Source organism: Prionailurus viverrinus, chromosome F1, assembly GCF_022837055.1.
Source record: "Prionailurus viverrinus isolate Anna chromosome F1, UM_Priviv_1.0, whole genome shotgun sequence".
NCBI classification, from domain to species: domain Eukaryota; kingdom Metazoa; phylum Chordata; class Mammalia; order Carnivora; family Felidae; genus Prionailurus; species Prionailurus viverrinus.
In genome coordinates, this window is record NC_062577.1 from 18,618,648 (window position 1) to 18,632,555 (window position 13,908).

Here is a 13,908-nt window from a genome sequence, read left to right on the forward strand (position 1 = left end):
CAAGATCAAAGGCCAAAGGTCTTGGACGATTTCAAGGCTTTCTAAATTATTATAGTTATTATTTAGTATTTTGAAATTTTATATCCATTTGCTAAGTGGAGTGAATATTGGTTTATATGAATTATTTAATAGAAAGCCTGGACTTCCTTGTCACTAGATAAAGTTGCAAATCTTATCATTTTAGAGCTGGAGGAGACTACAGGGACTTAAATTTGACTTTCTCAATTTGTAGATGGCAGAGAGGCCAACCAGGAGGGCATAGCAGAGGTCTAGAAAAGTGGTGCTATTGAGAGCTGGACCTGGGCTGTGGCAGTGGGAATGGCCAGGAGGCAGAAGCTGCTTCTCCGGCGGAGAATCAACAGAATTTGGTGACCACCTGCGTTAATGAGGGGGGCAGTGAGGAGATAGAAGACTTGGGAAGGGTGGGTATTTTAACCTTAATAGGCTGGGCAGTTGGTCACAACCGTAGACATCTCTGGCAGACCCACTTCCCCTAACTATACTGATCTGGAACATCTATGTTCCTTCCCACCTTCTTCACTGGCGATGCACTTGTCCCCTTGTCAGGTCCAGTGGTGAGGTAAGACTGACCTGACTTTTCTCTCATTAATTCACTTCACAGATACTTAGTGAGCACCTGCTATGTGTTTGGCACTGCTCACCTCTGAGGACGTAGAGGTAAGATATGGCACATGCCCTCGAGGAACTTACAGTCTAACAGGGAGAAACTGATGTGTAAACAGGTGTAATAAAGTGTTATGATGGAAGGGTAGCCTGGGATAAGGCTGTTCCTTTTATTTTATTTTATTTTATTTTATTTTTTATTTTATTTTTTATTTTTTTAAAGGTTTTTTCGGGGGGTTATATATTTATTTTGAGAGAGAGAGGGAGAGAGGGCACATGCAGGGGAGGGGTGGAGAGAAGGAGGGACAGAATCCCAAGCAGACTCCGTGCCATCAGCACAGAGCCTGATGTGGGGCTTGAACTCACGAACTGTGAGATCATGACCTGGGCCATGATTGAGAGTCGGCCGCTTAAGCGGCTGAGCCACCCAGGCGCCCCTCCTTTTATTTTTTTAATGTTTATTTATTTATTTTGTGTGTGTGTGTGTGTGAGAGAGAGAGAGAGAGAGAGAGAGAGGCAGAGAGAGAAGGAGAGAATTCCAAGCAGGCTTTGTACTGTTAGCACAGAGCCTGATGGGGGCCCTGATCCCACAAACCCTGAGGTCATGACCTGAGCGGAAACCAAGAGGCAGACATTTAACCAGCTGAGCCACTCAGGTGCCCCAAGGCTTTTCCTTAATTGTAGGTAATCTTCCGTCCCAAATCTGGAGGTATTCCTGATTGCCAAGAGGGAGGGAAGACAGAGAACCACTAAAAGAGAACATAGCATGCAGAAAAGGGATTATGGACAGCTTTGGCTCCATTATACTTCAATTTAGAATTTGTTCCCATTATAGATGAAATTCCCTTAAATTTCTTATTTCTGGTGACTTGTGTGACCCTGAGGATGCTGAAAACAGGTATGTTACCTGTTTAAGTGTTGGGTTATGGAGGAGATGGAGGGGGAGGGAGAGGGAGGGGGAGGAAGAGTGAGAGAGAGATCTTGAGATCCTAGAGCAGTGCTTCTAATTTGCCCATTATGGCAAAAAAAATTTGAATAGCATACTGGGGCATACAAAAGGATTTGAGGTTATCTATAAAGGGCACAGCAATAAAATTATATCTTTGAGGGGAGCTGGGTGGTGTAGTGGGTTAAGCGTCCAACTTTGGCTCAGATCATGATCTTGTGGTGAGTTTGAGCCTCATGTCCAACTCTTGTGCTGACAGCTTGGAGCCTGGAGCCTGCTCTGGATTCTGTGTCTCCCTATGTCTCTGACCCTCCCCAGCTCATGCTCTGTCTCTGTCTCTCTCTCAAAAAATAAACACTTAAACATTTTTCAGAAAAATACATCTTTGATATATGATCATGGTAAAAAGAAAATGGAAAAGTATTAGGGATTCAATATCAGAAGGTTTGTGTACTAATAAAATATTTTTTAATTACTTTGAAAAAATGTTTATTTATTTATGTTTGAGAGAAAAAGAGCGAGAGCATGAGCAGTGGAGGGCAGAGAGGGAGAAAGAGAATCCCAAGCAGGCTCTGCACTGCCAGCACAGAGCCCAACGTGGGGCTTGAGATCTCACTCATAAACTGTGAGATCATGACCTGAGCTGAAATCAAGAGTCAGACAGTTAACTGACTGAGACACCCAGGCGTCCCCTAATAAAATATTTTCAATTTTAAAATACAATCTTGAAATGCATGAAGGGAGTAAAGAGATACAAACTTCCAGTTATAAATAAATAATGGAGATATGTAGTGGCATGGTGACTGTAGTTAATAGTACTGTATTTCATAAGAGAGTACATCTTACAAGTCCTCATTACAAGAAAAAAAATTTTTTCTAAACTGTGTAGGGGCATGGATGTTAACTGTTGTGGTGCTCATTTGCAATATATACAAGTATCAAATAATGTACACCTGAAACCAACATGTTACATGCCAATTAATTATACCTCATTAAAAAAAATTAAAGTTCGGGGCGCCTGGGTGGCTCAGTCGGCTAAGCATCCGACTTCAGCTCAGGTCACGATCTCACGGTCCGTGAGTTCGAGCCCCGCGTCGGGCTCTGTGCTGACAGCTCAGAGCCTGGAGCCTGTTTCAGATTCTGTGTCTCCCTCTCTCTCTGACCCACCCTGTTCATGCTCTATGTCTCTCTGTCTCAAAAATAAATAAACGTTAAAAAAAAAAATTAAAAAAAAAAATTAAAGTTCATTTTAAATGAGGAAAAGAAGAATCGTGAGCTTGCATCCACAAATATATTTTTTGAAGTTGTTACATAAAATTTCTAATCAAATCTTTTTAATAAGCTTTTAAAATTTTTGTCACCATTGATGAGAAATGTGTTCACACAATTTTAAAAGTTATTTTCCAGCTTTAGTGAGCTATAATTGACAAAAATTATTTTTAAGGTGTCTAACACGATAATTTGATATACATCGTAAAGTGATTAAAAGAGTTTTTAAAACTGGAATGTGTGGGTGGCTCAGTTAAGCACCGAACTCTTGATTTTGGCTCAGGTCAGGATCTCACGGTTAGTGGAATCGAGCCCTGCGTTGGGCTCTGCACCGACGGTGCGGAGCCTGCTTGGGATTTTCTCTCACACAAAATAAAAGAACGTTGAAAAAAAAAGCTGAAAACTCTTTTTACAACCACTTAAAAAAATTTAGGTTAACAGTTGAAGAGTCGAGTAGCTTTCATCAACAAATGTAATTTTGATATTCCTTGTGATGATGCAAATGGATTTAAAATCCAATCAACCTTTTTCCTAAGGACTATTTCAGAATCACGATGAAACCTTAAGGACCAGGTGCCTTACTAAGAGCGCTCAAAGCACAGCTAGAGCGGAAGCTGTCCTGAGTGCGCAGACAAGGGCCCAGCAAGAGCCACGCCCCTCCACCATCGCGGGCCTAGCTTCGCGCTGCGCTGCGCAGACTCTGCGTTCAGGTCGGGAACTTCATCCGCGCAGCCGCAGGGGTGGCCCTGAAGCAGAAGTAGAATCTTTAGCGCCTAGCTTCTTGAGCCTGTTGGTGAGTGTTGAACGGCCCTTGCCTTCCTACCTGGGTCCCTGTGGGTACTGCGTCTGACCCCACTTGCTTGCCTCTGAAAAGTCTGGGTGGAGGCTACTTTGGGCTGGAGGGCTTCCAGCACCTGCTTGCCCCCACCCCTGAAGCCGCCCCAGTGGGCTGAGAAAAATCGGCATTAGACTCCACGCCTGTAATGTATTCATGACGCGTGCGGTGGGAAACTGCTCTGGAGTGGTGGTTCTCACTTTGCATGCCTCAGAATCACCTGGAGGGCTTATTAAAACACTCTGCTGGACCCTCTACCCCTCCCCCGCTGCCGTTTCTGATTCAGCAGGTCTGGGGTGGGGTCTGACAACTGGCGTTGCTAACAAGTTTTCAGGTGATGCCGCGGCTCTGGAACCACACGTTGTAAAACCACTATCGTAGAGGCCAAACAAAAACAGTTTTCTAAATACTTCATTTAAAGCAGTCCCTTCTCACTCCCTTAAGCAATTATTACTCAACATTATATATTTATCTGCCTTTTGCTTGTCCTTGTTAAGGTCCGGGAGAACAGGCACTTTGTTTTGCTGTTTTAGTTCCATCTTCTAGAACGCTGCCTGGAACGTAATAGGAGCTAAAAAGATATTTGTTGCTTAAATGAACAAAGGCAGCCCCCAAAGCTGAAACCATGAGAAAGAAAAAGGTCACTCAGGAAGAGGGAAGAGTAAAAAGGAGAAGGGCCAAGGACACACCCTGGAGTACGTGGGCATTTCATATCAGAAATAGGAAATAGAGCAGAAAGCTAGGATCCAAGGCTGGTGCAGCATAGAAACCCACCAAGGAGAGATTTTTAGAAAAGGAGGGGACACCAAAAGTAAACATCAGAGATTATCAAAGATGAAAAGATTGAAAAGTCCTTAAGATTTGTCAATTACAAGATTTATCATTGGTGATTTTGCTAAAAGTAGCTTAAGAAAGCTATTTAGAGTAGCAGGCTCCTTGCTTTGGGTTGAGTAGTGAGTGGTGGATGAAAAAGTGGGAAAAAAATGAGTGTGGACTGTTTATTCAAGGACTTGGCCACGCAGGAATGGCTACAGAGGTACATAGGTCAAAAGTGTATTTTTACGTTTCCCACTCCCTGTGTCTGTGTTGTGTAAGATTAAAAGGATTAGCGCATAATTTTGTTATAGGAAAGGAGTGTAAAGAGATGTTGATTATACAGCACTGTGTAATAATAGCCAAAGGTCATGGAGCTAGAGGAGTTGGGGAGATAGACACAAGAGTAGGATGGATGGGTGAGATAGATGGTCCCTCACCTGCTGGGTCCACAAGGAAAGCTGAGAGCAGGGCTAATTGAGTTGTTTCTGAGTTGGAAGCTCAGAAGGTTCATGCATGAGAGCCTCCACTTTCTCTGGGAGTCCAAGCAAAGTCAATTTCTAGTGGTGAGGCAGGAGTGGGTAAAAAGTGTAGGAGGGATGGCAAAAGTTGGAGTAATTGCTTGTGGGAAGAAAAATTGAACAATACCATCAAATGGTCCCAAATTAGGCATAATGTTAAAAAACGTTGGGAGGCAGGAATGCTATATTGGTTCTGTCATGAACTTGAACTCACCCACTCTCTCTTCTGTTTGTCTAAAGATCCTCTCATTCTTGTCATGAGGCATATTTAAAGCTTCAGAAGCTTGAACAAAACACAAAAACCTCTTTCCTGGCTGTTTTCTAAGGCAGAACTGCTGGTAGCAGCAGCTGCAATTGAAATACGCTCCTAGATGCAAGCAGGGATGGGAGGAGACCAGCTGGAGACAGTTAATTACCAGAATTAACTGATCATCATAATAGGCAGCAGGGTGGAAAAACACATTGGTCTAACTCACAGAACTCTCTGGTTGTTGTTAATTAATGGTAGGATCCCAAGGAATGAACTCAAAAAACAGCGGAGTCTTTTTGATTTGTGTAACAACAAAAGCAAACAGACCAACAAAACACTATTGGAGGTCTAGGGAACAGAGGCATCTCATGAGTGAGAGACCTGGCTTTGTCACCCTGTTCCTCAAACTAAATCAGATCCTGGACCCAGAGTCTCTTGAATGCAATCTGACTATTCTCTTACAGAAAGATGCTGCCCTACCTAACATTACAAACCTTCATCCTTTTTAGGATAACTGCTCTGAAGAAAAGGAAGCGCCTACGTTTTTCAGTGACTATCACTTCCTAATGCTAACTAACTCTAATTTCTGGGACCCCAAAAGTCACTGTTTGCCATTCACATTCTGAGTGTACAGGGGTTGGTGATAAATGAATTCTGGCCCACTGTCACCTTTGGATAGGGCTAGTGGGACTGTGAGTTCCTCTTGGGGTTATGTACCCTGCTTGCCAAGTGAAAAACTGGACTAGGAATCTCAGTAACAGACAGAATTCCTGCATTGGTGCATTCACTCATTGAGTAAGGGCTATTCTGGTAGAAAATGCCAAGCAGAGTGCCAGAAACATACATCAAAAGCCTACCTGGAGAACTGCAGAGGCAAGTGTTACCATAAGACATGGAAGATACCTGGTGTGATTGTTCCTACCTTATTTCCATTCACTTCCCAGGTGAGTCATCACAAAAGACTTTTGGGTCTTGGAGAATGACTGCATTATCATAAACCCAAGCACGTGAGGACTTCCAGTGGGATCTCCTCACTGGAGTAATTCAAATAGCCCCTGACTCTTGGTTTTCAGTTATTGATCTGGGATTTAGCTCCAGAATAGCTTTCTAAAAGTCTCTTTTTTCTTACCTTTCTAGATTGAGCCATAAGTTTTATGTTTTTCTTGCCTATCACTCTTTGTTGTACCTTTGTTCATGTCTGTATATCCGTTTCTTCACTTTAATGTGGGGATCATGATTGTACCTCAGAGTAACTGGGGAGAAAATTAGATATTCTACATAAAAGAGCATCTTGTAAGTGCTCAATGTGTGGTAGCTGTTAGATAATTGGGGATGAGAATCTGGGATAATGTTTTTTCAATTCTTTGTTCATTTTGCAGGAGTCATTCTCAAGTTAGATAAGCTTTCTGAATCTTACATGTCTGAAAATGTCTTTTCTTTTCCTGCACTTAATGCTGGTTTGGCTGGGTAAAGGATTTGTTTCAGCTTTGAAGATACTGCTCCACTGAGAAATCCGATAGCCATCTAATGTCCAGTGCTTATATAATCTCTTTATATAAAATCTCTTGGGTGCCTGGGTGGCTCACTTGGTTAAGCATCTGACTTTTGGTTTCAGCTAGGGTCATGATCCCACTGTTTGTGAGTTCGAGTCCCACATGAGGCTCTGTGCTGACGGGACAGAGCCTGCTTGGGATTCTCTCTCTCCCTCTCTCTGCCCTTCCCCCACACACTCTCTCAAAATAAGTAAACTTAAAGAAAAAACAAAACTCTTGATTCCCTTTCTTCTAGGCTTGGGATGGGATCTTCTCCTAGGATGGGATCTTTTTTTTCATTACTTATTCTAAGGACTCACTCGGCCCTTTTAATCTGAAAATGTGTTTTTCTTCACATCTGGGATATTGTCCTTCTTTTTTAACTCCCAGACCTCATCACCATTCTTTCCGTTGCTTCTGTAACATTTGTCATTTGGATGTTGGAACATCTAGATTCACTTTTCACATCTCATCATTTTCCTTTTTGTTAATTTGCTATTTAGCCTTGTCCATTCGACTATAAACCAGCCCATAAATCTTTTCTATTTTCTGTCAGGGGTTCCTCAATATACCTGCCTCATTGATGGAACATTTTGTTCCTAGAGCTTTTTTGGATTTAACATGTCATGGAATTTTAGATGGAAATTAAAGTAGATGTGCGTGCACAGCTTTCCTTAATTCAGATTCCTTGGTTATGTTTTGGTTTGCCTTTTTACTTTTTTAGAGTGTACATCTTAAAGGTCTTTATACTGTGCCTCTGTTCTGCACCTCTTAAACTGTTTTCTAGTTTTCAAGGACCATAGAAATCGGGCTCATTCCACCTGTCCAGTAAATACATTCCCAGGTTATTTACCCAAATATACATTCCCTTTTTTAGTTTGCCAGCTCGTTTTTCTCCAATGGCACCTGGAAGTGTCTTTCTCCAGGTCCCAGTCATTCGTCTCTTCCGGGAGCTTAAATTGCATGTAACTCTGCAGGGATTCAACACCTAGCGTCAGAAATGCCTGTAATTTCCCCCGACGATCAGACCTGGGTATCTTTTTTCCCCTTAAACAAGCTCCACCGGTGACTATGAGGCACACCCAAGTCAAGAACCTCGAGGCCCCCTCCACCTCCTCCTCCCACCTGCCTGTCCCAATGGCGGGACGGCCCGCTGCCCTTGCCCCTGTCGGTCTGGGGATGTGGTCGGTGGTCGGAGAGGTTCTTGAGCCGCGGCCCCACCTGGCGTCTCCCAGCCACGCTGGACGAGGTAGGCGCCGGCGATTTCCGGCCCCCCCCCCCCCCCCCGAAGGAGCCTACGCCGCCCGAGAGCCTAGCGTGGCGGCCCCGCGCCGGCCGCCCCCAGCCTGGACCCCCGAGCGTCCCGCCCTGCCCAACCGTCCCACCCGCCGCGCGCCCTCGGGGCTGGAACGCCGCGCGGGTTGCACGCCTCCCGCCCTCCAGCACTGGTGCGCAGGCGCGCGGGCGCCTTGGCGCTGCTCCTACAAGGCGGCTGGATGGGAGAGCGCCTTTGAGTCTCTGGGCCACGCAACGGCAGCGCCCGCCCTGTGGGCTACACGGGTGAGGGGCGACACTCCACGACGCCTGCCTCCTGCCGGCCTCTCCCCACAAACCCCTCGCTGCGTGGGCAGTCCCCAGGGATCGAGGGAAGGGAAGCTTCCCCTTCCGCCTGGCGGCAGGGAGGGACGTTGGGGTGGGCAGGGGACCCCGCTCCCGGGCACAGATGAGGTCGTTGACTTGGGTAAGAGGAAGTGGGCAGCCTCCCCGTCGGTCTGGGGAGGTATGCCGGTGCGAGCTTCTTTACCGGGAGCCCTCTCCTAGCGCTGGGGAAGGCGGTATTGCGTTTGCCTCCTTCCCGAGCTTTTTCCCAGCGTCGAGGAGGGATCCCGTCTGAAGCGAAGTTTGCGGTGTAGAGACCCCAGACAAACCGTTATCGGGGCTTCAGCAAAGTCGAGCCAGGAACTTGGACTTCCCACACATTAGCCAGGGGCAATGATGTCTCCAGACTCGTGCAGGTGAATCGACACAGGTTGAGAGAGCTTGAATAGTGTGAAACGCCGAGTTTCAGAGAATCCTCATAGTTTTGCTTCTGCTTTATCACCTTTAGAACTCTGGTGTCGATTGTTTATATTCCACTATTGATCCTTTTAAACTCTCCCCTCCCTCCGTCTTGGGTTTGTCTGCTCTTGCTAATGAGCCACGTTTCTATCTTAAATCCGGTAGGGTGCTATGTCTGAACAAGAGCGCATCCAGGAATGCCTGAGGAAAGAAATAAGGTCACTTCTCATCTCCACCAAAGATGGTTTGACCCCACAGCAGTTGGAAAAGGAGTACCTTTTGATGGTTGGCAGCCATTTACCACTCCGGGTTCTTGGATATCGGTCCACTATGGAGCTGGTGTTGGACATGCCTGATGTTGTCACTGTCTGCCCTTGTGGGGATGGTACTGTAATACTGAAAGGTAAGCTTAGAATTTGAAGATCTATAAGTAACACGTAATTAGTAAAGAATTTTTCTGGTAAATAGGCAATGGGGAGTACGCCAGGTGATGTATGGAATTATTGAATGTGGTACACCTGAAACTAATATAACACTGTATGTTAACTGGAATTAAAAATATAAAAGAAAAAAGAATTGTAATAGCGATTATCCTGCACCCCAGGCAGGGGATTTTAATTTTTTGAGGGGGAGAGGGTTCATGGTTACCTTTGAAGTTGTGAGCAGAGTTAAAGCTTTAGCAAAATCAAGAATTTATTTCTCCAGAAAAATGTGCATTCACAGGAACTACATTTTGCATGTGATTCAAATTATTGCACCTTAAATTGGAAGAAGCATAACAATGGGACTTTAACTACGAATTCATGTTTTAAATTTCGTGACGCACAGAAAAAAACATTGCAGGAAAGTTTGTTCATCTTGAGAGTTTCAGATATTTCAGGAGTCAGAAGTAATGTTAAATATTGGGCTTGATCTTTCTGTCTTCATCGTCTGATAGAGGAGCTAACAAGTGGTTGTCTAAAAGATGGAGGAACCAAGGGTTCATGTTTATCATGTTGCCTAGATACACAGCTCCTTGGAGAATTAAAATTGTATAACCACAGATGTAAGGGTAAAGAAAGGAGCACGTTTTCATCTAACTGTGATTTCTTTTTTCACACCTCCTTAGCCATTCCAGATGAATCCACCAAAGGAATAGCAAGTTTAGTTGCAAAACAGAGGAGCAACCATAAGGTTCGAAATTCCATGCCAAGGGGAAGGGCCAGTGTTTGCTCTGGGCCGAGCTCCCGTCGGCGAGTACCTTACCGGGGAAGGGTGCCTCCCATTCTTCCAGCTGTTGTGAAGAGTGAGTTGAAAGACCTGTTGGCGTTATCTCCCGTTCTCCTTTCTGATTTTGAAAAGGCATTTTCCAGGCGATTTGGACGTTCATTCCAGTATGTACAGTATGGATTCCTCTCTATGTTCGAAGTACTTAATGCTGCTTCAGATGTCATTTCAGTAGAGCAGACCAGAGCAGGTTCTTTGTTGATGCTAAGGAAGAGCGTAACAGAGGAAAAGCAGAGAGGATGGCCAGCAGGTAAGCATGTTAGCATTAGTACTTAGTAACTTAGTACTTAGTAATTGTGGGTTAGCAAATTTTGGAGCAGTCATGGTAGATAGAGAGGTGGGTAATGCCTAAGCTCCCAGAGTTTGTCAAAGTTGCATCTTGGCTCTGCCACTTGCTGGTTGAGTGATCTCATTCCAGTTACTTAAAACATCTGAGCCTTAGTTTCCTCATCTCTAGAATAGGAATAATCATACTTGCCTCTTGGAGTAGTGCTGACGATGAAACGAGATGAGGTCTGAAAAGTGCCTGGCATTTATAAGGGTGTAATAAGTGGTAGCTATTATAAAAATACAAGATCTGTTTTCTCTGGAACACTGTAAGCGAACATTAGTTGTGTGTGTTGACGTAAGGAAGATAGGGAAGATGAAAAGTTTAAAACTAATACTAGTTAGTAACATTTGCCATCTGAGTTTTGCTGGCACTGATGTTTGGTATCCTAGCAGGCGCTGCAATAATTTATGTAGTGTAATGATAACCACTTATATAGCGTTTTACCTTGGATTCTTCTAGCCACACCGTAGGGTAAATGACCCAGTCTTAGGGATAAGGAAAACAAAGCTCAGGATACGTAAATGACTTTTGCAAAGTTGCATGGCTAGAAAGGTGTTATAGCCAGGGTTAGAAACGCAGCTGTTAATACTGTTTAGCCAGTGCTGTTCTTACCCAGTCATTGTCCCTCTTGTTTTTGTTTTATGTTTATACACACACACTACTATATACCTATATAGTAGTTGAGTTGACACACAGTGTTACATTAGTTTCAGGTGTGCAGCACAGTGATTTGACTACCTTGTGCTGTGCTCCCCACAGTGTAGTTACCATGTGCCATACAATGTTGTTACAATACCATGGGTTGTATGCTGTACCTTTCGTCTCCGAATCACTGTCCCTCTTAAAGTCTCAGAAGACCAATGTGATCATTTGTATAGTGCATCACTAGACCCTTGACGATACAGAATCTATACACTGAGCCTATTTTGGGAATCTCTACGCCTATTTCAGTGATTTTTCTTTTTCTATAAAATCTGTATTTAGATTATTATAGGTGAAACCATGAGAATGTCCCCAGTTTAGAAACCAATACTTAAACTGTGGTAGGAAATGTAATTTGATATAGATATCCTAGGGGGTTTACGAGCTCTCGTCAGGGAAGACTATAGGGGCCAGTGTGTGTTTTGAATCTTACCCTCAACCATCAGCAATATCAGTATTCTTGAGTTACTTGAACTTGGGGAGACAAACCTATGCTATTAAAGTTGTAAGAGGTTGATAGTGTATAAAGCAGCTTGCCAACTTATTGAATGGGGGGAGTGATATTCCTTCCCAGTGATTGGATTGTTCATGTTTCTCATCTGTGACCCTTCTTCCTATCATCAGGGTATCTTGGAAACAATTTGTGTGTGTGTGGGGGGGGGGGCTTGATCTTATGGTAAAGAAAGAGACCACAGTGAGGTCTAGTGATTGATCATGTTGTACATCAGCATATATCTTGCCAGTGGTATTTTCCTCCCTACAAATCTTGAAGAAAAAAAATCTGTACTCTAGAATAATATCCTTTATTCTATAGCTTTTTATCCCCCTTTCCTGCTCCCATACTACTAGGTGATTATTCAGTTTGAGAAGCATAGTTTTAAGCAGACTTCTTAGTTGGAGACTTTTTGGCCTCCTAAACGTTTTTAGGTTTTTACCTATTGAAATCTGCCTTTCTGTAATTATATTCAGGTGATCTTAAATGGAGTTTTTAGATAGCTCCAACCTTCTCAGTAACATATGTATGATCCCTTGGTTTTCTTTTATAGATGACTAATCTTTTCCATTGTATGTAAATTTTATTTGGCAATATGAAAATGTAAACTTACTTTCCATAATTGTTATTTCTAAGTTGGGAACAGTTAGGTCACAGTAGCCTCTATATAGAATCACCAGAAAATAAAGTAGAAATTGTTAGTGACAACTTTTCTCCGCTCTTCTTTTATTCACAAAAGGAGGTAAAATGTTTACCCAGCCTTTTAGAATGAAACAACAAAGGTCCTACCCTACAGTCTCCCCAGTCACAAAGGCACGCTTTTCGCAACCCACTTCAAACTTGGAACCACCGAAGCAAATACTGAACGTGGAAAATACTTTTAAGTCAAATGTGGTAGAGACTTCAAGGCTGAATCACGCTGAAAAATTAAACCAGGTGAGATATAGGAGTTTGGAGGTATAAACCAAAAATGTGTTTAAATTCAGTGGTTAATACTTAGACGGAGAAGCTTAATTTCAGATTTAACTTGAGCATTTTCTATGGTTGTGTGAATTATTAGCTAGTAAGAGGTGGCAGTGAGAAAAGAATAAAATTGTATCAACTCCCATGGTTTCTGTTCCAGGCTTCCCCCACTGTTGGAAAGTAGGGTGTTCCTATGAAACCTTTTGAAAGTTGAAACCGTGTAAAGCAAAGAAACAATTGCCATTAATTTATATAGAGAAAATTTTGAGCCTTCTTAGACCCCAAAAATAACCTCTCTTAGGCTTTTCTGATACCTTATGATACATCTAGCCAATGGATTTTGTACCTTAGGACACATCTTGCTAATGGATGCACAAAATAAATGGGGGTAAAGCACAATTCAAAGCTATGGTGGTTTGATGCTGAATGTAGTTCTTGGGGAAGGAGGCTGGTGATGCCACTCTGGCTGCTCGGCGCGCGCTGCCCCTATAACCGCTCACTGCAAAACAATTGCTGGATGCTCTTTTTGCTTTTGGCCTTTATTGATAAAAGTGAAAATCCTCTTTCGATTTCTTTGGGTTAGCAAAAATGAGAACGGACCCTAGATTTTTCGTAAAAGTGAAAGGGCATAGCATGAACTTTTGAAAAGTGAGGGACACCTGTACTTTGTGCAGCTGTCTCTAGTTCCAGCTTCTCACCAAAGTCCTAGAAGTATATTTGCAGCTTTCCTCATGAATATCTTCACCTGAATGGCTGGCCCTGAGCACTACAGTCCTGGTACTTTTCTGACTGTGTGTATGCTGAAGGAGTTTTGAACAAAAGCTACTAGAATATAACCAACAAAAACCCTGGTTAAATTAGCAAGATGACAACTTTCGTAGAGCTTAGAAGAAGCACATGGAAATTAAATTCAAGATATAAAAGTGCCTTACCTCTATAACTTAAAAAATACTAGCTTTAGTAGCATAACTTACATATAGTTTATCCATTTAAAATGTACAGTTTGAATTTTGACAAATGTACCTCATTGCATAATCATCAAAATCAAGAGGCCAAACATTTCCATCATTCTCAAAAATTTCCATTATGCTGCTTTGTAGTTGATCTCTTTCCCCAGCTGTAGACACTACATAAATATTGCTTTCTGTAAGTTTGACTTTTCAAGAATTTCATATAAATGGAATTAAATAACATCTAGCGTTTGTGTCTAGCTTCTTTAACTTACCATGGTGCTTTCGAGATTCATCAGTATCAGTAGTTTGTTACTTTTTCTTGTTGCGTACCGTTCCACTATATTGATCTATC

The 13,908-nt window shown here is 43.0% G+C and overlaps 1 protein-coding gene across 6 annotated transcripts in view; it reads left to right on the forward strand.

Moving 5' to 3' along the window:
• The window catches only part of TDRD5 (tudor domain containing 5), a 109,619-nt gene that overhangs the window by 2,030 nt on the left and 93,681 nt on the right, over positions 1-13,908 (forward strand). For 3 of the 6 annotated variants that reach the window (XM_047841188.1, XM_047841190.1, XM_047841189.1), the window contains exons 2-7: positions 623-678; positions 1,460-1,522; positions 3,376-3,632; positions 9,014-9,251; positions 9,957-10,364; positions 12,380-12,576. In XM_047841188.1, the coding sequence (XP_047697144.1) occupies positions 1,510-1,522; positions 3,376-3,632; positions 9,014-9,251; positions 9,957-10,364; positions 12,380-12,576 (1,113 nt within the window). In that variant the 5' untranslated portion in view covers positions 623-678; positions 1,460-1,509. Of the gene's footprint in view, positions 1-622; positions 679-1,459; positions 1,523-3,375; positions 3,633-8,251; positions 8,351-9,013; positions 9,252-9,956; positions 10,365-12,379; positions 12,577-13,908 lie in introns of those variants that run through there. The other 3 variants (XM_047841191.1, XM_047841193.1, XM_047841192.1) reach the window with 3 other exon arrangements.